This window comes from Dermochelys coriacea, chromosome 27, assembly GCF_009764565.3.
Source record: "Dermochelys coriacea isolate rDerCor1 chromosome 27, rDerCor1.pri.v4, whole genome shotgun sequence".
NCBI classification, from domain to species: domain Eukaryota; kingdom Metazoa; phylum Chordata; order Testudines; family Dermochelyidae; genus Dermochelys; species Dermochelys coriacea.
In genome coordinates, this window is record NC_050094.1 from 11,101,979 (window position 1) to 11,129,624 (window position 27,646).

The window sequence follows — 27,646 nt, forward strand, 5'->3', positions numbered from 1 at the left end:
ATGCACAAGCCAGGCTTGTAAATATGCCTTGGTGTTTGGGAGTTAACAAGAAAACCCAACCTCATTCCTCTACCGCAAATAGGGCTATGGAAAAAAACAAAAAAACCAAGAGGCATAATTTCAGGATTTGTTCACGCTCGCAGATTGCTGCAGAATACTTTGAAGTGCAAATTGAGGCCTTCTATCAGGTCTGAAGTTAATTTCAATGCAAAGAAAAAAAAACTCAGCACGGCCTCTATCTGTGCATGTTGGGAGGGAGGGAAGGTGTCCCGGCATCTGAATTCAGCATCTGGAGTCAACTGGGAACTAACGTCCTTGCAAGAATTAGCACAGGAGGGGAAAAGAGCGAGACACTTGGAAACCTGAGTCCAGCCCCAGAACGAGCATTAAGGGATGGCACATTTGGAAGCTCTCAGACTGAAATATGAAACTTAACCTAGCTTTTGTAAATGGGTTAAAATTTTATAACGTTCCAATGAGAAGATTCCACGCTGTAGACTAGGCTGATGGGCCAAGTAGAAATGCACAGACAGAGAGATAGTAGAAGGCCAGTTTTGACAGGTGTTGGGCCTGAATCACAGCGGGCTCTGACCCACCCCCTGGCAGGTCCTAGGACCCAGGTCCTGAGTGTTGCTGACTTGTGCGTGGATGGAACTGGGGATTGGGCTCAAACCTGAGTCAGACCCCAAGCTTATGTGTGCAGTGTAGACCTACCCTAATAGACATTGGCTAAAGCCCTGAAACATAAGGTTGACTGTCCCTCACTGAACCAGTTTTACTATTAACTATAACAGCTCGGGCCATCCTTGTTATCCACAGGAATACACCACCAGGAGGGACCCCCTGGGTCATGGAGTCCCCTGCCAACAAAGGCAACTCCTAATACTCCCATTCATAAGCTTATCAAACTCCATTTGAAAATGAGTTAGGTTCTTTATTCCCACTACATCCAACCCCTCTTTTTCATCCGGCTAAATTCTTGGGCCCAACAATAGCATGAGGCAGGAAGTTCTGCAATCAAATAACATGCTTTGTGAAAGTATTTTCTTTGATCAATTTTGAAGTTGCGCCCTACCTCACAGTTTCATTACTCATCAGGCATTCTCTCCTCATTTGTGAAGCTTAATGCTAATGAGACTTAGAGCCAGATACTTAAAGGTATTGGGTACTTAACTCCCACTGAAATCAAAAGGACCCTAACTATCTTTAAGAATCTGGCCTCTTAGTGCTTTCTTTATTGAAATGGTTGGATTGAGGGAGGCAGCAGATTGGCCAAAAAAGTTCCTTTCATGTTACTATCATTGAAACATCATTCCACCATTCCCATTGACTTTCAATAGGAGTGGGGTCGCTAACTACCTCAGGGGCCTTGAAAATCCCAGCTACAATCAAGATCTGCAAAGGCAACAATGACAGGTTTCAGAGTAGCAGCCGTGTTAGTCTGTATTCGCAAAAAGAAAAGGAGTACTTGTGGCACCTTAGAGACTAACAAATTTGTTAGTCTCTAAGGTGCCACAAGTACTCCTTTTCTAAAGGCATCAATGCTTTTGAGGAAAAGATGCTCACGTGGTGCTGGATAACGTAAACAGATTGGCAATGGGGGCTTTCACCAGTCTCTCGCCAGCTCTAATCCAGTCCAGGTTGGGCAGTAACAACAAAAAAAACCAACAACTCTTATTTACCCTATTGTCATCCACCTGGATTCCACATCTGAAATCAATGGGAGTTCGGCACTTCACATTCTAGGCCTTTGTCCTCAGCTTTCTGCCTCAAAGTTGGATCTGACATATTATTTGTATTACAGGTACTGTCTAGCATCCCCAGTCACTGGTATTGTAGGTATCCACGCCTTACTGCTCACTTTGCATTACACATGCACCCAGATCCTGCTCTTGCAAAGCTGTCCTCCTGCTGGACTCAAGGGGACTCCCTTGGGGGAGATTACTCACATGAGTAAGGGGTTAGCCTGATCTGGCCCCGATATGCCATGCAAAGGAATTCTCACATTTCTACAACCAACCCACAGAGAACCCCAAACCCAATAGCCCAGCAGGGAAAAGCAAGAGGAACAGCTCTTGTGTCAAAGGAGCTGTACCAGTGTGACAGGGCAATCGCCCACCTGAGGAAGGAGCCAGGGTATCTTCCCTTGTAGATTTACTCCTTCTGATTGTTCTAATACGCTGGCTTCTTGTATAAATCCACAAAGTGCTGGAGGTAAAATATCCCCGTGGCCCATCTTCCGGAATCAAAGAAATTTTATCTGGAATAATTACTCTGCTTCGTGAGTAACAGAGTGGGTAGCTACTCTGCAATAACTGTGCCAATCAATTTCCACGTGCACGAGCCCTTAGAGCATTAATGTCATGGACCCATGTCAAAAAAACATCAGCTTGGGTGAAATCCTGGCTCCACTGAGGTCAATGGCAAAACACCCATAGACTTCAATGGAGTCAGGATTTCACACCTTCTCTTTGTCGATGTAAGAAAACAACCACCTATCTCCCTCTCAAACAGCAACTCTGGCTCCCCCAGCTATTGCAGAATCCAGTTCAAAACTGCCGTCTTTTTCCTAAATCCCTCCATGGACAATATTCTGACTCTCCTCCTTCTGCCTGCTTAGATCTGACCTCCCCTTCATCTCTTAGTTTCTTCACTGTTTGTGCAAGACCTCCTATCACAGTCTCCCCTACATCTCTCTGCCTCACCTGATCTGCATGGATTTTCAAGCATCTCTCATGTTTATGTTTCTCTCTCTCATATATTTATGTTAACTTGGTAACTAAATTACTTAAACAGAGCTAGGTGCTGCACAACCTCCTAAGGGAGAGAGACGCTCTGTCTTGATGAATTTATAATCTAAGGCAAGAGTGGGGGACAATAAGGAACTGCAGGACATCTGCAGAAAACCAAGGCCAGTAAATGCAGAGAAATCCCAATGACTTCAGTGGGCACAGCCCATAGTTAGGATGTTGGGAGACAAACCGGCTAAGAATCTCTTGGAAGGACATCTTTACAGTGTCTGACCAAGGAGAAGATGAAGTGATAGTATTCTGTTTGCCGAAAGCTGGGAATAGGTGACTGGGGATGGATCACTTGATGATTCCCTGTTCTGTTCATTCCCGCTGAAGCACTGGGCACTGGCCACTGTCGGAAGACAGGGTACTGGGCTAGATGGACCTTCGATCTGACCCAGTGGGGCCATTCTTATGTACTGAGCAAGATGTAAGAGCTCTTAATGTGAATTACCAACAGTGGGGAAAATATGCCCTTGACAGAAAGAGGTGGGGGAAGTTGTGAGAGCTGCCTAGGTCCTCCGTGGTCTATAAAACCAGGGAGTAAATCAGTCAAAGAGGGGGTGGGAGGAATGGTCCATTTTGCACGTGGGGAACTAAGGCCCAGAGAGAGGCTGAGTGACTTGACTAAAAGCACACAGGAAACCTGTGGCAGAGCCAGGAATTTAACCAAGATCTCCTGAGTCCCAAGCCAGTGGCTTAACCTCAAGACCAAGCTTCCTAATACAACTTAAGGTCCTTTTTGGAATGAAATCGAGCCCCGGAAAGTGGGTGAGTTTGGACCTACTGCAAGCCATGAGTTGGTGCAGGGTGTAGAATCGTTTTTCAAGGCTATGAAATAGCATTTCAAAACAGAAGCAACACGCCTTCCACAGGCCACGTCAGGCAGTTCCCACAACAGAGCGCGCTTATTCTCGCTACAGCACTCACAACAGGGTGGTGGTAACGCTTATAGACAGAGTGCTAGGAATAAAAGATTTATCCCCAAGAGATTACAGTCTGGTAGTAGCAGTGGCACGTTATCACCATGACCTGGGTCTTTCACAAGCCCAGAGGAAGAGTTTTAAGTTTAAAAACAAAAATAAACAATATTTTGGGGGGCTCCATAGACTCTGTGAAAAACCACCATGCTTAACCATTTCCTCTTGCCGGGCCTCCATTTCCTCTCCCGCCCCTTTGTCTTGTCTATTTAGACCGTAGTTCTTCAGGGCAGGGACTGCTTCAGACTGTAGACATACAGCACCAAGCACAATGGACCAATCACCGTAATACCACCACCTTTTTTATTTAAATTGTGCGTTCATTTACCATTAACACAGCAGCGCTGGCCCGAAGTGGTTATGATTTTCCAGTGACTCTGGGGAGAGCAACGAGAGCTCAGCAGCTCAACGTGACCGCTGCGCAGCGGGTGCTGGGGGAATCCACAGCCCTACCCGTCAGGCTCTGTCTATGGTAAGGACATTTGCACGGCCCAAATGTAATGTAGGCAAGCTGCATGGGTGCCAACTGGTTCCCTTGAGTAGGGCACCAGATTAAGCTGCAGCTGTTGGAGGTGCCACTTTGCATTGCTGTACCGTGTCTACATAGGATTTGCACACGGGTAACTACACAATGCATGTGTTTTCACTAATTTCCCAATGTAGGTTGGCCCAGAAGGTGGGCTTTTGTTTCAGTCACAGCACAATAGTCTGAAGGCAAACCACAAACCAGCAGCTTGTTTTCTGACACTGCTTAACGAACATGCACCTGAGAGGCTGAATCATTACTTCTGATCTGAATTACCGTAGTGCCTGGAGTTCCCAAGGAAGCTCAGGGTTGTGCTAGAATCTGTACAAACCAATAATAAAAGACAGTCTCAGCCATAAAGAATGTACAATCTAAGCAGACAAGCCCGAGGATGGGAGAGGAAACAGCAGCACTGAGAGGGTAAGTCACTTGCCCAAAATCACACAGCAGGTGAGGGGCAGGAATAGAATCTAGATCGATTGGCTGCCAGCCCAGTGTCTTACCCACTAGACAATGCTGCTACCCAAGAAAGTCGTACATTCATTCTACCCTGCAAACTCTCAGGCTTCACGGGAGGTTCCAGACATACCAGGAATGCCATCTGAGCCCAAAGATCCATTTTTCCACCGTCTCTTTCATGAATTCCATTTAGCAAACAGGTCTGTTTTCTCCTTCGGTATTATTCAATATATTGCTTTAATAGCAGCCAGCAGGAACTAGAGAGCTGTGCAGCCCTTTCACATCAGTAGAACTACTCACCTAGGTTAGTCACATGCCAGAAGGTTTGCAGAATTGGACTCTTCCGTTCCATCTTGCAAAAATATCCTAATTGTCCTTTTACCAGGGAAACTTAAAAAAAACAAAACAAAACCAACAAGAGCAAAAAATGAAGGCATAATAAAATATCATTAGTTTTCTTCACTCTCCATCTATAGGCTTGGTTTTTAAATGTTGATATTCAAGAACCTCCTTCAGCATTGTCTGGTACCACTGCTGCAGTAAGGATGCGTGGAAAGATTTTATGCCTGGGCTGGTAAATTCTGATGTCAATTTCACATAGTTGTTGTAGACCAGACTTGTGTTCTATCTCCTCTTTGTTAAGATCGCGATGCTTTAAAGAATCAACCTCATTTGCAGCCACATTTGTGTGCTGCGGCTAACGTCATTCATTTGACATTAGAAACTAAAGGCTGGGGCTTTCAAAAGCATGACAGGGAATGTCAGGAGCCAAACTCCACTGAAATTCAAGGGAAGTCAAGCACCTAAATCCAGATTCTCAACTGGTGTAATTCAGCATAGCTCCAGCCTTGGAATACTACATAAGTTGCAGAAAACTGGACAGCTAACATTGTGCCAATATTTAAAAAGGGTAAATAGGATGATCTGGGTAATTATGAGCCTGTTGGTCTAACATCCATCTCAAGCAAGACAATGGAGCCGGTAATAAAGGACTCAATAAAAATTAAAGGATAGCAATATAATTAAAATCAAACACCACGAGTTTATGGAAAATAGATCCTGTCCAACTGTCTGTTTTTTAAAAGATTACAAGTTTGCTTGATAAAAGTAACCAGGCTGATGTAATATACTTAGACTTCCGTAAAGCATTTGACTTGGTACTGAAAGGCATTTTGATTAGAAAAACTTGAATGATATAAAATTAACCTGGCACATATTTAATTGATTAAAAACTGGCTAACTGATAGGTCTCCAAACGTAATTGTACATGGGGAGTTATCACCGAGCGAGTGTGTCCCACAGGGATCTGTTATTGGCCCTAAACTATTTAACATTTTGATCGATGACCTAGAAGAAAACATGAAATCATCACTGATAAAGTTTGCAGATCACAAAAATGGGGGGAAATGGTCAATAATGAAGAGGACAGGTTGCTAATACAGAGTGATCTGGATCGCTTGGTAAACTGAGTAACAAGCGAATAAGCATTTTAATATGGGTAAATGTAAATGTATACATCTAGGAACAAAGAATGGAGGCTGTACTTACAGGATGAAGATTTGGGGGTGGATAATCAGCTGAATGTGAGCTCCCAGTGCAACGTTGTGCCAAACGGAGTAATGAGATCCTTGGATGCATAAATAGGGGACTCTCAGGTCCATTAGAGAGGTTATTTCACTTCTGCATTTAGCACTGATACAACTGCTGCTGGAATACTGTGTCCAGTTCCGGTGTCTACATTTCAAGAAGGATGTGGATAAATTGGGAGAGGGTTCAGAGAAGAGCTAGAAAACTTACCTTATAGTGATAAACTCAATCTATGTAGTTTTAAAAAAAAGAGAAGATTAAGGGGGTGACTTGACAACAGTCTATAAGAACCCACATAGGGAACAAATATTTACTAACGGACTCTGTCTAGCAGAGAAAGGTCTAATACAATCGAATGGCTGGAAGTTGAAGCTAGATAAATTCAGATTGGAAAAAAGACATACATTTGTAACAGAGAGAGTAATTAACCACTGGAACAGTTTACCAAGGGCCACAGTGGATTCTCCATCACCAGCAATTTTTAAATCAAGATTAGATGTTTTTATAAAAGATCTGTTCTGGAAATTATTTTGCGGAAAGTTCTCTGGCCTGTATTATACAAGGGGTGAGACTAGATGATCACAATGGTTCCTTTTGGCCTTGGGATCTATGAATTAACTTCAGCAGGGTACATCAGCTGTGGACCCGACCCTATTTTTCTTTTTCCCCCTCCCACATTCAGGACAAAACTAATGGCACAAGTACAAGCAATTGGTTCTTAAAGTGCAATCAAATCCCATGCTCAGCTACGTTATTTATAAACCCTCTTAAGTAGGGACAATTTTTATTTGATGTTCAAAGATGATTCAACCTTGTTCCATTCAGCATTCAGTTTATAGGCACTGCAGGTTCTGCAACATTACCACATGACGTTCACAGTTTTGGTCTCGACAGTCACCAACACCAAAGGATGCTCTGGATTTTGGGAGCTACTTTAGGCCGGCAAGGTTGGCGTGGCTTTCTTAAGTAAGTTTTGTGGCATCAGGATGTCACCAGAAGCAATGTAAAGTATCTGGCTTTAACAACTGTAGCTGCAGGATGGCATTAGTGTAACTGGTTAGGGGGAAAAAAATCAAATGATTTAATGAGGTTGTGGCATAATACAGGCCTCTTTTTCAGAGCCCACCTTTGGAATCTAGAGACCCCTTATTTGGATAAATGGACCACTGTCTGTGAGCTAGCAATATCAATGGAGAAGAGCTTAAATCTCACTTGCCTTTGCAACAAGCCACAGGGGCTTCTGAGGGATTGCTTGCCAGGGTAGGAGGACACGGGCCAGTATGGATCTGCAAATCAGTGGGCAAATATTCCTAGCTCTAGGCATGGATAGAGTCTGCCTGTCAGGTTCATAAGCCTAGATAGTGAAACACAACCGAGAAGTTTACACGGGGCCTATCTCGTGCCTTGTTTTATGCTGGCACGTTGTTACAGAACCAATCCCCCCCTCCCTACTACAAGAGAACACCAAGCTGTTAGGTGTTGAAGTAAGACGTCCTGACCAGATAGTAATTTAAGGCTCCAGGAACCTTTGAAAAGAGAAATGTGTTAACACTAGGGGCCTGGTTGAACTCCAGCTAAGGAAACTCCATTCCGCCTCACTGGTTTGCCCCTGCATTTCAACAGGGTAGAGTAGTGGGCAGAGATGGGGACCCTAGCCTCTGGTTTGCCAGAAGTTGGGAAAGGGTGACAGAGAATCACTTGATTACCTGTTTTGTTCATTTCCTCTGAAGCACCTAGCATTGGCCACTGTCGCAAGACAGGATACTGGACTAGATGGACCATTGGTCTGACCCCGTGTAGCCGTTCTTATGCAGCCGTTCACATCAGGCACAAGGAGGTTGCGAAGCTTAGTGAACAGAGAATGCTTTCAGGTCACGGGGTGGCAGGTGCTGCAGATGATCTCCAGCGCTCACTCTTGTACAGTACAGCATTGCCCCTCTCCTGTTTTACATTCAGATGCAGTGTTCTCAGTAAAAAGAAAAGCAGTACTTGTGGCACCTTAGAGACTAACAAATTTATTAGAGCATAAGCTTTCGTGAACTACAGCTCCGATGAAGTGAGCTGTAGCTCACGAAAGCTTATGCTCTAATAAATTTGTTAGTCTCTAAGGTGCCACAAGTACTCCTTTTCTTTTTGCGAATACAGACTAACACGGCTGCTACTCTGAAACCTGTTCTCAGTAAGGCAGTCAGAACTTGGCAATTAGATGAAGGAAGCAGAAAGGGTCCTAAGTGGATGCTACTGTTAACACCATCATAGACGAGGTTGTGTCTTAATGGGGCAGTGTGCAGTTGCAGAGAGGCGATTTTAATGCCATTGAACCCATCAGCTACACAGGGCCCCAAGGCTGAAGGAGGCTGTTTGGCGCACAATTTTAACCTGCTGAACTGCAGGATGGCTCTTGAGAAATAACACTGGCAGAACAGAGCCTGGGGGCTGAATCCACTATATTCCTACAGTTGCTATCTCTGCCAGGAGATGAAGATGCAGCAAGTACAAGGGGTAGGGAGAGTGTCGTGGCAATGGGGAACCAGATGCACAGTGATCCAGGGAGAATGAGACATACGCCATGAATCACCTCCCTGGAGGCCTTACTTAATCAGCACAAGTGCACCTTTCAGAATGGTAGTCATCCTGATTCGGATTCATACTAGCTTAACATCAGCAGCACTGGTGATAAAAGCCGGCTCTAGCAACCTCACTTGTATGAGCAGGAAGGTACTATAATTTTTCTGATCAGGAGATTTCCCAGTATAGACTGTAGGAACTGCATGGGCTCTATGTACCATCTTCCCCCTCCCGCACCCCGACAAAGCCCCACCACCTCAGGAGAGATGGTAGGAAGGGAGGTAGGATGTAGGTGAGCACATTAGGAAGTCCCTAACTAGGCTTGGCTAAGACACCGTTCTCAAGTTTCTCAGTATTGAGACCTTCCCTCCCATTCACATATCGCCTAACAGCCCAGCTGCAAATGCCTCCATGGAAAAGATGCAATTTCACTTCTTTTAAGGCTATAGAGTAGCTGGAAACAGGGAGCTATTCCACACATCATAAGGCCACAATCTTGGGAGTCACTGGTTCAAGAGATGAGACACAAAACTAAAGCCCTGCCCACTCAGTCATTAACAAATGCCTGGGGATTTCACCTAAGAGGGTAATCAGAGGGTAATGGCAAGACCCTGTTGACTAAATTGCATTCTACCTCCCTGCACTGTTGCCTTTGTTACAGCTAGACACCAATACTTGCCTAAGATGCTCTAGGCTTGCCATGCCGTTATAAACGGCCACATCCCAAAGGGGGAAATGAGGTTCTCAGGGACTGCCAAAGCCAGCTCGTTAATCCCGCTATCTAAACACAAGATCATATGTACGTGCAGAGACTAGTTTTGTCAAAGTGAGCAGTGGGTGTTACACTCACAAGCCCAGGTTTTAATTGGCAGTAAGTGGGATCCCAGCAAGCTCAGTCCTCCTTTACAAAGAGGTTGATAAGCCTCTCACCTGTGCTTTGTGATTCCACCCCCACTGCTCAAGTTATGCATTATGGCCGGGGGGGTGGGGGAGAGGAAGGAGGCAAATAACTAAGCATCACTTACAAGGCTACACAGCAAATGCACATATAGAACAGAGGCAGCGTTGGAGATCAAAGAACCAAAACAGACTGCCAACCCTGATCGAAGAGGCCAGACTTCTTCCATGAAAAGTTTTGTATAGTGCTGCTATTCCTGCTCAGTGATGATGCATGTCAGAATAGCACATATGGGCGGATGAAACATCAGTCACCTCCAGCTCCCCCAAACAGGAAACTAGACGAGAGAGTGTCATTCATGCAATCAGAGAGTACACCCACACAGTCTCACTGAGCTAAGTAGAGGAGGAGGGTTTCTGGCAAGAGATGCGGTAGCTATATAAAATGAAGCGGCAAAAATAATGAAAACCAAAATAAAGCAGCTTTTATTGAGAAGGTAAATAAAATCAGTGGTACCAATTTGTTAGTAAGAGGGACCCCTTTCCAATCAGTCATCAACAGGTCACAACTGCCAATTCATAGGTGACACAGTAACAGTATGTAAGTGTCAATACAGATTAAAGATATAAAAAAAAAAACCACGTACTCTCAAAAGCCAAATAAGCACCAACCTCATTAGGTCTGGCTGACAATTTGACAGAATTGAGACAGTTAAAGTTGCTTGGTTCTGAACTGGACCGCATTAGGACTAGGACCGCATTAAGTGGGCACTTTGAAAGATTACATTAACTTTTCCCCCTCCATTCAACTGCAAGGGCAGTGCCATTAGCTGCCTTTGGCAAGACATTTGACCAAGAAAAAAAAAAGCATAAAAAACATACAGAAATGCTACAGCACAATATGAACTGAACTGCTACTTGAGACCAAAAGCTTTTTAAGCCACTTCCAGGACAGCAATATATCCGGCCCTCTGTATCCCTTCCCCAGTCACACATTTACCTTTACCTCATGTGGCAGGGCAAAGCTGGTGCAAAGCCCAGGCTGTGAGCTACCAAAATGCTTTGCTGAAACAAGCACATTTTGATCTGGGTGCTGAAATCGCACATTTAAAAATCAAGGATTTAACCCATTAATTAAGTCTGCCAGGCAGTGAAACTGGCTTTTAAGATTTTTTTTTAATATTTATCCCTCTCTCCAAACCACAGCGGTTACAGGATTAAAGGATAACAGTTGCAGGCCTAGCACCAACACTGGAGGTGACAGACAGTTTTTCCTCACTACCACACTGTGGGATGGTGTTGCTTGTGTGAAAGTTGTTAAGGATTAGCTTGAACAGTTTCAAAAACTGCTTTCCCTGGAACAAAAACATGACAGACACAAGATTTGTTTCTACTACTGTCTCAGCGTACTTTATTCTCCTGCTGTCTACAGCTGAACAGCCACACAGGACAGAAACAGGTAGCACTGAGGAATGACCAGATTTCTCCCCTCCACGTCCCCCTCCCCAACTTCAGGAATGGCTTTTTTAGGAAACCCCAACCCACGTCAAGAAACAAAACAAAAAGAAAAGGCATTAATAGAAATGTGACCCAGGTCTCTCCCTAACCAATGTTTAGGAGGTGGTTAACTCTCCCAATTCACAAACAGAGCTGTCCTCTCCTCTAAACACCTGGGATTTTTTTTTTTTTTTTGTACACTGGTTCAAAGGTCGGCACTTTGACTGCATTCTGAACCCGGCACTGAAAGGCACATATCCGATACCCTGTACAAGAGCTATTGTGGATGCTGCAGTGCAGATGGGCAACAGAAGTGGATTCCATTATCATGGATTCCAGGATCAGTTGCGGAGAGAAGGAAGGGGATAAAACAGATTTGTACCTGCTTCTTGCAAAATACTAGATGAAGGTTTTCCCTTCTCCCTCCCACAGGCAAACAGCTTTAAAAATGCCCAAGTTAAGCTGCAGATTCAGAAATGCTGGTAATATCAATAACTGCATAATAAAGATGAAATTAAAAATTGTTTCAAACCCTACACCTTCTCGATTTTTCATGTCTTATTGCTGATAAAATCCAGAATAATTGAGGGACTATGCCTCAAAGAACAAAAAAATTGATTTAAAAAGAGACAAGAGATTTTGATCCTTCACATCCTTCATGTTACAGAATAAAACAAAGCTGTATGCTTAAGGGAGTGGCAAACAGCCAGTCTGTCCCAAGGTTGCCCATCAGACTTTTAGTATACTGTTAAAAACAAGCTAATGGGTTCCCCTTTTAATTGGAAAGACCAAGAATACAAAAAGAAAGTACTGGGGAATGTTTGACACCATTTTATTAATCTTCTACTGCAGTGGAAAAATAGAACCTTTTACAAGTGCCGTCTTGTGTAAGCTCAAGCCAGTATATATATATTTATATAAATTTCTCTTTTTTTCCTTTTTTGTTTTGAAGTGCAGCAAGAGACCAATACCACATTAAATTCGATCAAATAAAAGAGCACAAAAGGCCAAGCAGTTTCCAAATGGCATTTTATCAGATTTTGTTTGAACATTGAATTTATCCTCATTTTGCAATCCAAAATATTACCTGAAGTTTACTTTATTGTTTTTAAACTCTTTGGCACAATTTAGTGGGTGTTCGGGCTGCTACAGTACAAGTCAGGAGAGATCTTTCCCTTTGCGTTCTCATTGCCAATTCTGAGCACTTACATTTATAGGTTTTTTTGTTTTGTTTAAGTCTGAAATCTTGTTTGACAGTTTGTTTCTATTCCCTCTAACGCAAGAGTTTTTCCCCCCCTCCCCCATTTCTACATTCACAGTTGAACAATATTAAGGAAGGAAAGGCGCTTTGATGAAACATCATGAAAAGCGTCACTCAGAACGGGAGCTCTGAACATTCGTCAGTGTTTCCCTAAAATAAAAAGCCCTAAAGAGCGACTTTCCTTTTTTTCCTCTTTTCTTTTTACACCTCTTATGCTGCATCAGTAGACTGAACTTCGGTTAGTTTATGAAATGCAACTGCTAACCCTTTTTTGGGAAAAGATAAACTGCAATGACTTGAAGTTGAGAATGTGGATACCGCCTCATTCACACACACTCACTCTTAGACTGAAAATCCTTCACCCCTCCTTTTATCCCATGCACTGACAGCATTAGGGTGGCAAAGGTTACAGAAGGTGGGCCAGAGACCTAGACTCCATTGCTCTTCAGCAGCAAAAGCCAGACCTCAAACAAAGAGCACCACAGCTGAACCTAGTTTCCTCTCTCCCAAACTAGTCATTCCGCTTTATACTGGCCAAAAGACAGAAAAGCTAGTTCTAGTCTCTGTCGGAAGGAGAGACTGCTTATTTTTGACAGAAACCAGTCGTTCCCTCTTCCTGAAGACGGCTGATGTCAGGTTTTCTACACAAGTCAGTGCTCAGCTCACTAACAGCGCTGCTGCTGCTGTTGCTGTGGCGGGATTTTCAATGTGGTGTGTTTCAAGCCTCACTCACTCATCCTCTCATTCCCAAACATTCCGCATCCGTGCACACTCCTCACTTCCGGGTTTTTTCAAAAGATTGGAGATTTCCAGTGGGGGTCTCGGGTGTCATCCCAATGGTAACAGATCTGCAATCAGAGAGGGACAGTTGTAGAAATTTAAAAAGGCCCTTTTTGGAGCCAACGTGAGGCCACTTACAGGAGACAGAGGAAAAAGCAACTTCACAAAACCAGAAGTGGCCGTCATTCCGTGAATTCCAAGTTCAGGAATCACAATGTCCCCCAGTGCACAGGAAAGCTGTTCCCAGCTCTTCTGTTCCTTTTAAAAGCCCTTACTCATACTGGGGGGGGTCAAAATTTTTACTAGCTACAACTAAAACCATGAAACCCCTGAAAAATCCATGCCCCTGTGACCCAGAGAAAGCATGCTGGAACCTACTAAAACTCCTTATTAGCTATAGCAGCATAGTTCTGATTCCAGTGTGGAGAGGACCTTACTCTACACTTGTTACTGTACAGCATCTGTTCTTTTCTCCAGGAGCAAGCAGTGGCCATCTGGGCTTTATAGCTTTAAATGGATAGTTTATGGAGAGCTAAAACAAGGAAAAGCCTTTTTATCAGCAAGAGGCTTCTGTGAAGTGTCTCCTCCAATGGGCCTGAGCTTAGAAGTTTAACCTGTGTGGTCATTTTGCAATATGAAGGAAAGGGAGAAGGCTCCTTACCAAGCTTGATTCTTCAGTTTTCTCAGTTCTTTAGTTGCCCAGGTAGCAAGGGTTTTTGTTTTGTTTGTCTTGGATCTTCTTCCTTCAGTTAGAAGTTCATGTATCATGGGCCTAGCTTCTACTAATTTCAGTACATCCTTTCCAAATGCTGTACACAAATCCCTGTGGGAAACAAAAAGGAGAAAATGGGCTTTAATGCTTGCTGAATGCCACAACCAGAAACATGCCAGTGAGATCAGCTTTTGCTAGCAACAAGAGAAGACGGACTCACAGCTAATGTCCCCTTTTAAATGTTGCAGATGGTCAGCAACATGAGAGCCAAACGGCCTCCTAAACGGCTATTAGCTGGAAACACCCATGTCTCCTGTCCAAAGGATGTCCTCCCTGAAAGTGCCATCCAGCTCCCACTGAAATCAAGAGAAAAGACTCCCATTGACTTCAATGACAGTTGAACTTGGCCCTTCACTGTCAATTCACAAGCTAAAAATTTCATTGTATGGAGCCTTCCTTTAAGATCATTGTCCCTGACTCCTTTTAAAGCATATGCAATTTTCCCCTTCATGGCAATGATTGACAGAGAGCAAATGGGCCACCCACCAGGGCTGGTACACAGCTTGTGATGAGGAAGCACCATGCTGCACAGTCCTCCAATTTCACTCCTGTTCCTGGTTTAGAACCCAACAATGCGTTACAAAACTCCTAAACTGAAGATTCTGTGGTTAGCACTTCAGATACATGAAGGAAGATTCAAATAAGTCCCTTTACTGGCTCCGGTCTCTCAAGAACCATTTCCAATTCAGGCAGATAATCTTAAAAAAAAGCACTTCTTGTAATGTATTTTGTTTACTGTACTAACAATAATCTACCCGGAGAGTGTGCGGTCTCTTATCCTCTATCCAAAGAGAGTCTGGAATGCTTACCCTATCAGCCCAGCAGCACAAGCTACTACTCCATCTGTGTGATCCTCATCTCCAGCAATGTGGTCGATGAAAGACAGAATAAATTCTACTCTGGGCTGCACAAGCATCACATCCGCTGAAAGGAAATGAACTGGTTTAGAGTAGCAGGTTTAAGTTACAGCATATCTTTAAAAAAGGTCTCCCCTTCCCTAAAGACACTGCAACAGGACAGAATACTCACGATGCACATTTTCTTGGTCTCCTTTCAGTCCCTGAATGATGCCAGTGTAAGCTTCCAGACAGCCCTCCCTCAGCTCATTCAGGTAGTCCACCATGTCATAGTCAGACTAGACAGAAAACAAAGAACATGTCTGTACAATGACCTTTGGCAAGCAACTAAGAGACTTATTTCACGTTGGATGAGAAGGAACTGCCAAGTTAGCTGCTGGTTTACCTTATCGACTTGGGCTTGCGAGGCCTGCTGGAGAGTATTCAATACAACCTCTAGATATTTTTTAAACTCTCCTCCGATGGCCAGGGCAATATCGCCAAACACAGAGAGAATCTGAGGCTTCACGGACCTATGGACATTCTCATTCTGAGAAAGAGAGAAAGAAATTGGAGATGAAGATCAATGACCGGAAACTTACATCCCCTCCTCCCACAGAGGACACCCGAGTTCTCTACAAATTATCAAGTTAGCTCGCTAAATATTGCTTATGTCTCCCGATATAACTTTTTCAAACATCTCTAAACTTCTCCCAATACCTGTCTCTGCCTCTCACTTCCCTTTATCACCACTAATAGCTCGTTTGCTTAACTGGCTGAAAGTAGGTAAGCACTTACCCCCAAGTTCTCCAAAAGCAACTGCATAACCTCATCACAGAAAGGCAAGATGTTGGACTGCAGGGCTCTACATAAGTCTCCAACTAGGCCTACTGCAGCCAGACAAACCTACAAAGGGAACAGTAAGTTATGCACCAACCCAATATAAGTTGGTATTCCCCATACTGCCTGTCCTTACAGCGGTAGCCTATTAAAACACTAAATTATGGCACTGCAACAGGCAGGAACTAAAATCATCACTGAATAGCGACCCTCATCTGCAATTGCCCACAGAAGTCAGAGCTTTGTTAACCGTTGAAATGGTAAGTCTCAAAAAAAAGATCTGAATAAGTTTACCCGATCGGGGCGAGAGTTCCAAATGCCAATGAGTGACAGATACTTGTTTTAGAGATGTGCTGAAAAAGTTCAGCAGCCAGGTATTCTAAGGATCAGCACCAGAGTAAATACCGTGGCATGCATGGTCTATTGGAAATTCATTCCTACTAGCAACTTCTCTCCTGATCAATGCCATTGAATATGCAGTCAATGCAGAACCTCAGGTGTCAAGATGATGACGGCCTGCTGTGGACAATTTTAAATAGAGGAGAGTCTATAAATTCATTTACAAGTGCAGCCAGTAATGACTGAGTTCTTACAGTGCTCACTTGCTGGCTTCCTCACCAGAAGCCGAGAGGCCTCAGGGGATGCAATCCCGAAGAACTCTGTAAATCCCTAACTACCAACAGATGCAAAAGTTTTGAACGTGGGGCTTCCAGGTTTAGGTCCTACCTGGTACTCTGCATAGTTCTTCAGTCCAATGCCCAGGAAGGGTTTGAAGGCATCCATATACTTCAGAAATTCTCCACCCAAGACTGCACAGAAAACACTCTGATTAGGTCTAATCCCCACAGGACAGTCTACATGTTTGCCTGATGTCTAAAACAAGGAAACCCAGCCCTTTGCAGCTCTCAGGAAGAGCATGTACATTCAACAGAAGCATGACAAACTGATTCTCCACTAGATTTTACACGAAGAATTGAGCACCAGCGGAAAAAACATCCTTTTGTAATAAAATTGGCTTCAAGAGAATTGTAGGAGATGCAGTCCACTGAAGATAAGTGCTCCGAAGTGGCTGCAGGGTTTCCCCCAATATATACACAGCACCCTTTAGAGCAGTGGTTTTCAGCTTTGAATTACCCAGACCTCACATACCTTTTTTTTTGTGGTTGCAAAGGACGGTGAAAGTGGGATCATGGCAAAAAATATGGCTGAGTCTGTGTGGGGTTCTCCATGCAGCATTCAGTAGTGTGGGGGTGCACTGGGCAGTGCCAGGCCACACTACACCAGTTGGAGAAGTCCTACTTTGTAGGGTTAAAGTTGATTGGGGGTGGGGGACAGCATGAATGAAGCAATAGTAAAATCCTCCTTTCGGAACAGTTGTCCAGCTTCTCAATTAGCTGTGGAAGAACTGTGGGGCCCAAGCGTAGAATATTTGGGATGCTTGTATTTAAAGAACATTTAACCATTTGGTGAAGGAAAAGGCTTCCTTTTATATTGCATATCTGCTTTCCCCCAGAGCCTTATTACAAATTAACCCACAAGTTACTATTAACCTCTGGCAAGGAGAATGGCTTTGCCTAAAAACGTTTATTCACAAGTCAGCCCGTTAGCCAGGGTCACAACCAACCCCCAGCAATCAGCCATTCCGCTTCCTCACTTGCGGACCTGGCCAATCAATTCCACTGATTCCACTCAAAGGATACTGATCACTTCAAGTGTAGTCACAAATAACACCCCTCCGAAGGAAATGCTGGGCAAAGTCATAAATCTGTTCTAATAAAGCAGCTACTCCAGGAAGCCAGAATTAACTTCTCTGCTTTTTCAAACTCTCATGTATTCTGAGAGCAATTAGACATGTGTCCTTTGCACTAAAACCAGGCCCAGTCCCCAGGAGAGCAGCCCCTCAATGAGCTAGCCACACTAATGGCCTCAGAAACATGAAGGAAGATTCAAGTAAGTCCCTTTACAGGCTCCTGCTTCTCAAGAACCATTTCCCAATCGAGCATTGTCTTTAAAGGAGATTAACCGTTTTTCCAACAGTGAAATCATGTATGGATTTCTAACAGCACCCAACTTTCACATCCAAACATACAGTGTTTAAAAAAAACAATCACAGGTTTCAGAGTAGCAGCCGTGTTAGTCTGTATTCGCAAAAAGAAAAGGAGTACTTGTGGCACCTTAGAGACTAACAAATTTATTAGAGCATAAGCTTTCGTGAGCTACAGCTCACTTCACGAAAGCTTATGCTCTAATAAATTTGTTAGTCTCTAAGGTGCCACAAGTACTCCTTTTCTTTTTTGAAAAAACAATGCATTCCTAGAGCTCAATATCATGACATAGCAACAGCATTCTAAAGAGGAATCACAATGAAACTCTAAAACTGTCTGGTATGCCACAAACCCAACTTTAGTAAGAATCAGAATTTGCAACGAAGAATAAAATTTCGGTCTCTGCACTGTGTGGTTTTTAAAGACAAAAAACACATCAACTGCTGACATAACTACACAAATCAATGGTAACAGATAACAGCAAACATAAATCAGAATATTAATTTTCATTGTAATAGCATCCAGAGACCAGCAGCCCATTGTGCTAAGCACTGCACAAAAATAAAGAGAAAGTCCTATATACTGCCTATTCAAACACACACAGTACCCATGTTACCTACAGAAAAAACAACTTGCACACAAGAAACACAGTCTAGGAGAATGAAGCTGTCATCTGATTTGTTGGACCAGCTAGCCTCAAATCTTCACAGATCTGAAGGCGTTATTCTGGAATAGTTATGCAGTCAAATTTGCATCTGCGTAAATGCAACTATTTAGCAAAGGATGTTATATGTTAAGCCTTCATCAACAGAAGCAGCTGGCAGGGACAGACATAGTGCTAATCGCAAAACTACAAGTCTGATTTGCTCACTCAGAGCTGTTTGCGCATTGCATAAAGCAAGAGACTCACTCCCCCCCCCCCCCCACTACTGACCTTCCACCAGGGTGCTGACTGCCATGAGGGCATCCTCTTGAACTCCTCCTGATCCAGCCGTGCTCTGGAACATTCTCAACAGAGATGCCATAACCACATCAGAAATCTGCAAAGCATCCTGGTGCTGCACTTTCCGGAGAACATTCTAGGTATGGGGGAAGGGGGGGGGGGAGATAAAAAAAAAGGAAGAGATTGTAATATGCTGCTCCTATAGCCACTAGAGTAAATTCTTCCTTTGAATTTTCCACACTTGCTCAGAACACTACAGTTTTATCAAAACCATACTATGCTTTTAAAAAAAGATCAATTATTGCTCTGAACACCACTGCTGCAAAAAAATGCTTTGTCAGTACAAATGCTGTTCTCATTTTATCTATCCTTGATTTTTCCAGCTACAGAACAAGCAGAGTTTATCTTTCCTGCTAGAGAGGCTGTTCTCTGTGCATTTAATTTATGACTGGAATTATGTTTGGCTAGACCTAAGCAATCTCTTTTTAACACTACCTAGTTCCCATCGTAACAATCTCAGCAATTTTATTTCCGATTGTGGAATGTAATTGAACTTTGCTGGTAGCCCCATGAAGAGATAGGGAATTCCAGTTGCCCTGCGTGCTTCATGTACGCCATAGTATTAACAGGCAGGACACATTTTACCATCAGTGCTATAAAACAGGGTTTCCTACAACATTCCTAAATATTGTTCCTACCAGATTCCTCAAAGGCCTCCCCCCCCCCAACTATTATATATGCTCTCTTTTCACTGCAAAGTTCTCCCCATCACCATCTTTAACGTGACCTCAGAAATTTAGTTTTGGCAGTTCGCTATTTAACAAACAAGCAGTCCCAACACTCACCAAGTGAAGGACACAAAGATCATTTAACCACTTGCCTCCACATGCTTGGCAAAAAATTTAAACTAATATATTTCATATATGACTCTTCAAGGAATGTTTTGAACTTTAATTTTTAAATTGACCCACTTCAGAAAGTTTGAGTTTCACCATTAAAATAGTAGGTCTTGTTCTTTTTCTTAAAATTCTTTGTACAAATATTTTTGAAGTAATTTCTTATGTTCCACACTTATCTTTTCAGCGGGGGACAAATGACTGCCTACACCAGAAACAGTGAAACTGATTATATACAAAGTTCAGTCAAATAAAACTGAAAAGTGCCTTCCATTAATTTTTCACTTAGTCATGTTAAGTATTGTAACTACAGTAAGCACAAAATTCAGAGAAATGCGATTCAGGTTGACAGTATACTTTAGAAGAGTAAAACCAAACTGCAAATTTTAATCAGTGCTATTAAGTCTTTTGCAAATGACGGGAGGCAACTCGAAAGGGATAATTAATCTCATACTACTGAGATGACAGAGATCCCAGACATCAGACTTGCCTCTATGATTCTGCTGGGTTTGATGGGGTCAAGGATCTTACTATTAGCTTCCGTGATTTGAAACTTTCTTTCATTCTCTCCATATTTCACAGAGCCCCAGCTGATGCTACTTGCTTTTGAACATGAGGGTGTTAAATCATTTCAGACTCGTCCATTAACGTAAATGGGAGAAGTCATGAACCCAAAATGAGCACACAACAAAAAACGGGGGGAAAAGTGAGTTTCAGATAAAGATGGGTGTTCAGTAACTGTTTTTATTTCAGTGTACTTGATGTTCAAACACACCTCTAGGAATGTTACCATACAGAAGAGAGCAGGGTCTGCTTCTGAATCCTGCACGGAGCATGCTGAATCCATGTCTACTGTAAAGTATTTTGGAAAAGTGCATTAAAGCTTATAATATGCTAATATTTTCCAGTAATAAACAGAGGTATTAATTGCAATACTGCACATTAGAAAAAAGTTACAGCAATGCTGGAAAACATACAGTAGGCACGATCCCACAGTAGCTCCAGCCCTTTTGCAATACAGACAGCAGGAAACTATCAGAAAGACTGTCTGATGGATTTCCCGAGAGGCTTAGAAAAAGGATGGCAAGTTTTCAGTATTCAATAGCCTTTAAGACTAGGCAAGCAAGTGGAATGAGCTAATGCTCCCAAAACATGTGAAGTGTTCTTTACCAAGTTGTTTAATTTCACAGACACTCAGTGCATTTTAATTAGTGCAAATTTGAATAAGTACTGAATTCCAACCACAAGCAGCAGTGAACAAGTTAAAGCTGTTAATTTCTTTGATGAGTGTTGACAAAAGTGAGTGACTGTTCAATCTTACACTAACATGACAGCCAGTGTGAAACTGCACAGGTATTTTACTTTAAACATGGCTGGTGAGATGTGGTCTGTTCCACAAAAACAAGAGTATTATTTTGTTGTTTTTAAACCGGGCACTTAGTTGTGAGAATGGCTCCATCCTCTCATATGTTTAAACTCCTCTGCCTCTTTCCCTAACTTGGGTGTAAGGAGTGGATTTCATTTAAAAAATTTCATCTGCAAGCGTGCACAATTTGGGATGCATGAGCTTGTCACAAGATTCTACCTATTTCCTCTCCATGGATGTCAGAACTGGTAGGAAAGTGGTTTACCTGTAGAGTAGCACATAGTAGAGACTGAAGATCATTGAACTGGATTCTGTCTGATGTGCTCTGGATATGAGACTGCAGGAGAACAAAAACAGATTCTTTTAACACTTAGAAGAAAGGTCTCTGCTGTTGTATCATGGACATTAAGATGTCACAGCAATGGCCTATGACCAGAAGGAATTCAGCTTTCAATTTGCTTGTTCCACTTCAAGCTTCTCAAAAGACACTTGTTATATATAGACAATCAACAGCAGATCTCATTTGGCTAGAGACTATAGCCAGAATACAGCCAAGGGATTATGCCGCTGAGTATTACATTTGCCCTATGCCCCTGGTAGCGAATTTGGCCTCTGTCTACCTCCATCTGCAGCACTTGCTGCAGCCGCTCCATAATGACCAAAGTTGTCTTCTGGACAGCAGGGTAACAGTCCTTGGCACTGTTTTTCACTATTTCCATCAGAGCTTCATATGCAGCACTCCGCAGGTTATTCTGGTGGCCATCCGGCCTAAACAGGAAGCAAAGAGTTTATTTTTTTTGCTCTAAGTGGCCATGCTGGCTTCAATACAGACCTTGTTTGACCAATTAGTAAAAGTTAAACCTCAATGCTACAGCAGAAGCTGAACATATCTGTACCATTAATTACTGCATACCAACGCTTGAATCTAGGCTAAATTTTTGATAGTTTGGTTTTATTAATCTGTGTTAATGAAAGATGCTGAAACTCCTTTATTTAGCCACATCAGCAGGGGCAGCACTTTCAGAAAAAACTTCCCAACACCCTCTCCTGATGTGCCTTCGCCCTCAAGGGACTACCTCAAAGACTGATCTTGTAGTTAAAGCACTAGAGCAAGGACTCAAAAGATCAACGTTCAATTACTGGATCAGCCAGACTCCCTATTTGTCCTTCGGCAAGTCACGTACTCTGTGCCTTACTCCCCATCTGCAAAATGGCTGTCTTGTCTATTTTTGTGAGCTGTTTGGGGCCAGGGACAGTGCTAGTGTGTGTATATACTATGTCTAGCATAACGTGGTTGTGATTTGCTGTGGGGCCTCTAATTGCTACTGTAGTATCAAAATAAAAACTACACCACGATACGCTACATACATGCAAACTACAGAGATGAAAGGCACACCACACACAGTTCTAGTCTGTCTTGCTATAATCTTGACTACTTAGTGACTCTCAGGACAGACAAGATATCTGAAATGGCTTGCTGATTATTGTGCAGACTTCTGTACGTTTCTGACTGTGTAAAGGTTTACGTGGTATTCCACAACTTGAAGGAAAGCACTGGAGAAGAAAATACATTTACAGGATGCTCCAGAGATATCAATAAGGATGAATGAGACCAAAAACTGGAAAAATCCCTGTATGTGTAAATATGACTTTTCTCTTGGGAATCGAGATTAGATACTCCACATCACACAAACTTTAGGCCATGACGAATTGACACCCTTAACACATCACTTCACATAAGAGCTTTAGGAGACAACAGGAGTGGGACAGGAATAAAAAAAGGCATTTCTGCAGCGATTAGGCCGGCTGGTTTGAGAGTACCTGTCTGTGGTCTCCAGGAGTTTCTGAACTATTAGCTCAAACGAGGAGGATAAACAGTAGGTTGCTGGTTCTTCTTGATCATCTGCTACATCTGCAGCTTCATAGGCAGCTTCAGCCAGACTAGAAAAGGCCTGAAATACAGAACATGTTACAGTCTCTACAACGGAGTGAGTTTACCATAACAGCAAACTAGCCCAGCCACATACATGGTCTTGCCAGTTTAAGGGATGGCAAGTGACACATTTAAAGTAATCTGTCAGCCTGCCCAGTCATTCCCACGGCAGCATCAACGGTTTAGGAGAGACTGCAATGTTTGGCCAAATTCATTCGCCAAACACAATAGGAAAGGGTCAGCGGAATGAGAATGCAGCTCACGTTATGAAACAAGCTGACTAGCAGAAAGAAAACTTGTCATTGTTTATAGTCCATTAGCAAGCGAGGGGCAGGAAGTCCAGGCACCAACACTAGGAGTCATCAAAGTCACCCAAGGAGAAGGCCAAGTGCAGGACTAATAACTTCCTCCCCGTGGCCAGCTACCCAAGTGTAGCGACGTTTCAAACCAATAATGAGGCCTGAGGCCTTGTCTAGACTAGGATACAAGATGTGTTAATAGCCTACCCTTTAAAGGCACACGTGAATTGACACCTGTTAGCTAACTTGTACTATCATCTCACTTTAAAACCTTAGTCTAGACAAGGCCTGAGAGAATGCTAACATTGCCAGCTGCAGGGCCAGGCAGTGACTGCAACTGCCTTAAAGGACGAAAGAACTGAACAGTTAAAAAGGTGAAAGCCTTATGATTTTCATTTTGATTTGCAAAATTTACATTCGTTCATGTCTTCAGAAGAAAAAAGCCCCAGTAACATGAGCCCTTGCCAGGGTCAATGGGATCAAGAAGAGTCCTTGGCTGAGCAGAGGCCCGCAGGTTCCTGGGACCAGTAGAGAAAATATACTAAGGAAAATTAAATTTTTAAATTATACAGCTCCTAATGCTTGATTTAACACCATAATCCTCACATCTCTCTGCTGGAACATAACAAAAGGACTCAAAAATGTAGCTACATGTTTGTTCAGATAGGTTGCCTAATATTAAATGCATTAGGAAGAAGGTAAAGTTGAACTTGCCAAGCCAGCCCAGTGGTTTGGCCATAGCACAACTTGAACATATGCAAGGGAATGAGATGTATCTCGTGTTCCTTGAGTTAGTGCTGCAGAGGCAGTACGCTCAGCTAATATGGAGAGAAAATATCCTGCGTCTCCCTCAGCTGAATGATCAACCTTGGCTGCCCGAGGAGGGAAGCTAGACAATACAAAAGAGAGTGCATTAAAACAGAGTCATCTGAAGATCTCTCTTTTATACAGTTACCATAACCACTTAGGTTTCTGTAGGGAAGAGTAGTCTCCCCAGCATTTTCAAACTGAAGACTTCACACACTTGATTCCTTCCTGAGCATCTTTCCAGTTAGCTTTCTCCCCATCAGCTTCCTTCCTTTTTTCCTGTCCCACCAGAGGGTGGCACCACAGACTTGAGGCTCGTTCACACAAGGTTTCTTGTGGTGGATGAACAAGTCAGTCATCTCTTCACATCATTTAAGTGAGTACCCCATAGGCTGCTGAACGCCTCTATTTTACTTAGGAGGTGTGCTCACAAGAATCTGTCAGTAAATCCTTTAACCCCACACCTGTTGGTAGAAGCCCAGCCCATATTGTCAGATAACAGTGGAGTCCTGCCTTACCCAGCACACATTGGAAGCCACTCTGGGCTCGGCACTCAGGCCCTCAATGAGACACTGCATCAGCGGAGCGAGGTAAATGTCATTGATGGCAGCTTCAGGGAGCAGCTCGCAGATCCTGCCCACTGTCCATGCAGTCGTATCTCGAACCACCACACTAGGATCTTTCATTAGTTCTATTAGAGTGGGCATGGCCTGGAACAGAACCACATAGTTAGTAGGAAGTCATAATCATACCTAATTCACTTGCATGATGCCAATGAGTCTGCATCTGGTCTTTTAAGATTAGTTATTCCATGGTCTACTGATAAATGGGACCCCCAAGCTAAGAAGCCACCTTTTGATGTATAGAAGGCCCATGAAGTCAAGTATTTCGTAGTGACAAGGCCAGGAGCACGGAACCCTACAAGTTTCAATTCTCAAATCCTACATATTGCCTCACAGTGAGAGTTAACACACACAGAGTTAAAAGCCTGCGCTAACCAAAGCTGTGTGGGCTGAGTGTGCCTTCCATGTGCTACACAAAGCTGTTCCTGCTCTATAGATAGCTACTCCAACTGATCACAAGAGTTTGCCACACACATGCAAACACCCGCATGTTACAATACTGCTAAAATTTAGTCGTCTTAAAAATCTCCTTTGCAGATTGTTCAGCAACTGAGCAAAACTAATGGGTTACATGCCACCATGATCTCCGACCTCCCTTCCTGGGTAGTGCTCAAAGTAGTTACATTAAGTCAAATATTTTTGTCCAAGCAAGCCAACCTCCCAAGAAAAACTTGATCTGACCTGAATAACTAGTGGTTTGAGCTGGTTGGGCTCTGGCCCTTCCAAAATACACCCAAAAGCCATGACAGCTGCATCTCTGTATCGCCAGTCTGGGTTTTTAATGTGTTCTTTAATGAAGGGCAGTACATGAGGAACAATGTCATCTTCACAGCAGGTTGCCAGAAGCATGAGGCAAACCCCAGCTGCTTTACAGGGATTCCAGTCGTCGTCGTCATCGTTTTCATCCTGGGAAGAGAACACCACTTGGGTAACTCTTAGCAAAAACATCTGTTACCAGCAAGACTTTGCTTCTACCACTTTACAGATAAAACCATCTTGCTGGATCCAAGGGCAAGGAATATGAACAGGTACTGACTGTTGTGACATGAATTCAGTCCACATTACAAACCTAAAAAAGTAAATGTCAGTTCCTGGGCAAACTGCGCCCGAGAACCCTTTTCTTCTCTCAGGAATGCACCTCTTTAGGTGACAGGCACCTTACTCTGGGTGGAACCACATGATCCAAACACTCAGAACGGATCTCTAGGTGGAGCCCTGTGGTTCCCAACTGTGTTAACTCTGTTTTGACTCCTGTACGAGTTTCCCTTCAGGAGCCCAATGAGAGCATAATTTTGCAGTGACACAAACAAACATCTCCAAATCAAAGTGTTATTCTTTTGTCAGAAGATAAATCCATTTACATTAAAGTGTAAACGCAATAAAAGGTCTACAGGCATGGGTATTATCTATACCTGAGGTTCTCAAACTGTGGTCCACGGACCGCCAGTAGTCCGCGAGCTCCATTCAGGTGGTCCGCGGATAGTTCCCTCTAAGGTGCACACCTGGATGGCCACACGAGAGAATGAAGGGCCACCCACCTAATTAGTGGAGCTGTGCAGGTGTGGCTCCTCTAATTAAGTGCCTGGACCCTGGAGAAGATGCACATGTAAGGTGTGGTGGTGGCCTTGAGGGGAATAGGAGGTAAGTGGGAGGAGGCAGTAGGGTGAAAAGAGGAGGTGAGGAGAATTTGGGACATGGAGGGCTGCAGCAGCCAAAGACACAACTTTCCCCAGCTCCAGGGCTGCAGCTGCCAGGGAGAGACAGCCCTCCTTCCCAGCCCCAGCTCGGGGGATGCTGCGGGGGGGGGGGGGGGGGGGAAAGAGGACACATCCATTGCAATAAAAAGGTAAGACTACTGATATTAAAATAAGAGTTGTGTGCTTTTATTTGTAGAACAAAAAAAAAGTTAAATTTTTTTTATATAATGCTTTTACAAATGCCAAAGCGCTTTACAATAGCTAGCTAACAGTACAAACAACATTTGGAAAGATCATTAAGAGGTCTGCCAAGACCCTCAGCAATTTTCAAGTGGCCCACGAAACAAAAAGTTTGAGTACCACTGACCTACACCTTTGTAAGTTCTCTTTTTCCAGCTAGCTCCATCTCTGTCAGGAAGAAGCAGTGTGTCCTACCCACAGTGTGTTTCTCTCTGTGCAGTTAATTGACACTCTCAGTAGCCTCTTCTAGACCACCCAACACCACACCTTTTTCGAGGGTCTGAAATTTTAGGTCTCCTTTGACCTCAGGCTTAGGCTTTCGAAGAGTAACCCATTCTAGCTTGGATGGAACCAGTTAGGTAGCTTCTCCTTCCAGCTGATGGCCCTGCCATTGTTAACCTAACTCCTTTGAAGGTGCACATCCGAGGATGACTTATGTTTCCTGATTGGTTCTTTAACAACCTTACAGCCTCCTGTGATTGAACTATTTACTCAGGCAGATAGCAATAAAACATGGAACAGGGAAGCAATCTCAAACATAACAGCCATTAAAAATTGCAGCCATTTCCTAGTGTGTCTCAAACTTCACAGAGCAAACAAAGGAACTTGATACTACATGAATTTTTTAACTGTTATTTAATATGTTAACTAGACTTGGAACAGCAAGTGTTTTCATTAGGTTTTGTTTGGATTCGGTTTGTTCCACAGTCTAAATTAGCCCCTGAGAAGTCCTCATAAAAAACAAACAAGTATGGTAAAATGTGGTACTCAGAGCTTAGAATTTAAAGGTTTAAAAAACCAAAAATGGGGTTCTAAATGAGGCAAACAAAACCTTGATGTCCTGTTTTTAATTCCACAAACACCAAACACTTCATGCTAAATGATAACCTATCAAAAGCCTTCAGTAATCAGAAAGGGAAACCTGCCTTAATGAAATGCTGTACAATAATAAAACCACCTAAAGTGGCTGGAACCAACTTCACTGCAGCCTCAAGTCTCAGC

At 43.2% G+C, this 27,646-nt stretch overlaps 1 protein-coding gene across 1 annotated transcript in view; it reads right to left on the reverse strand.

Annotated features, from left to right (window-relative positions):
* Positions 1 to 10,272: 10,272 nt before the first annotated feature.
* The window catches only part of KPNB1 (karyopherin subunit beta 1), a 35,407-nt gene continuing 18,033 nt past the window's right edge, over positions 10,273 to 27,646 (reverse strand). Inside the window, exons 10-22 of the mRNA XM_038385514.2 lie at positions 25,389 to 25,613; positions 24,603 to 24,794; positions 22,867 to 22,997; positions 21,666 to 21,813; positions 21,311 to 21,382; positions 18,775 to 18,919; positions 16,522 to 16,604; positions 15,754 to 15,861; positions 15,362 to 15,505; positions 15,149 to 15,254; positions 14,929 to 15,043; positions 14,009 to 14,170; positions 10,273 to 13,415 (exon numbers count right to left, since the gene is read on the reverse strand). Of these exons, the coding sequence (XP_038241442.1) occupies position 13,415; positions 14,009 to 14,170; positions 14,929 to 15,043; positions 15,149 to 15,254; positions 15,362 to 15,505; positions 15,754 to 15,861; positions 16,522 to 16,604; positions 18,775 to 18,919; positions 21,311 to 21,382; positions 21,666 to 21,813; positions 22,867 to 22,997; positions 24,603 to 24,794; positions 25,389 to 25,613 (1,632 nt within the window). The 3' untranslated portion in view covers positions 10,273 to 13,414. The remainder of the gene's footprint in view (positions 13,416 to 14,008; positions 14,171 to 14,928; positions 15,044 to 15,148; positions 15,255 to 15,361; positions 15,506 to 15,753; positions 15,862 to 16,521; positions 16,605 to 18,774; positions 18,920 to 21,310; positions 21,383 to 21,665; positions 21,814 to 22,866; positions 22,998 to 24,602; positions 24,795 to 25,388; positions 25,614 to 27,646) is intronic.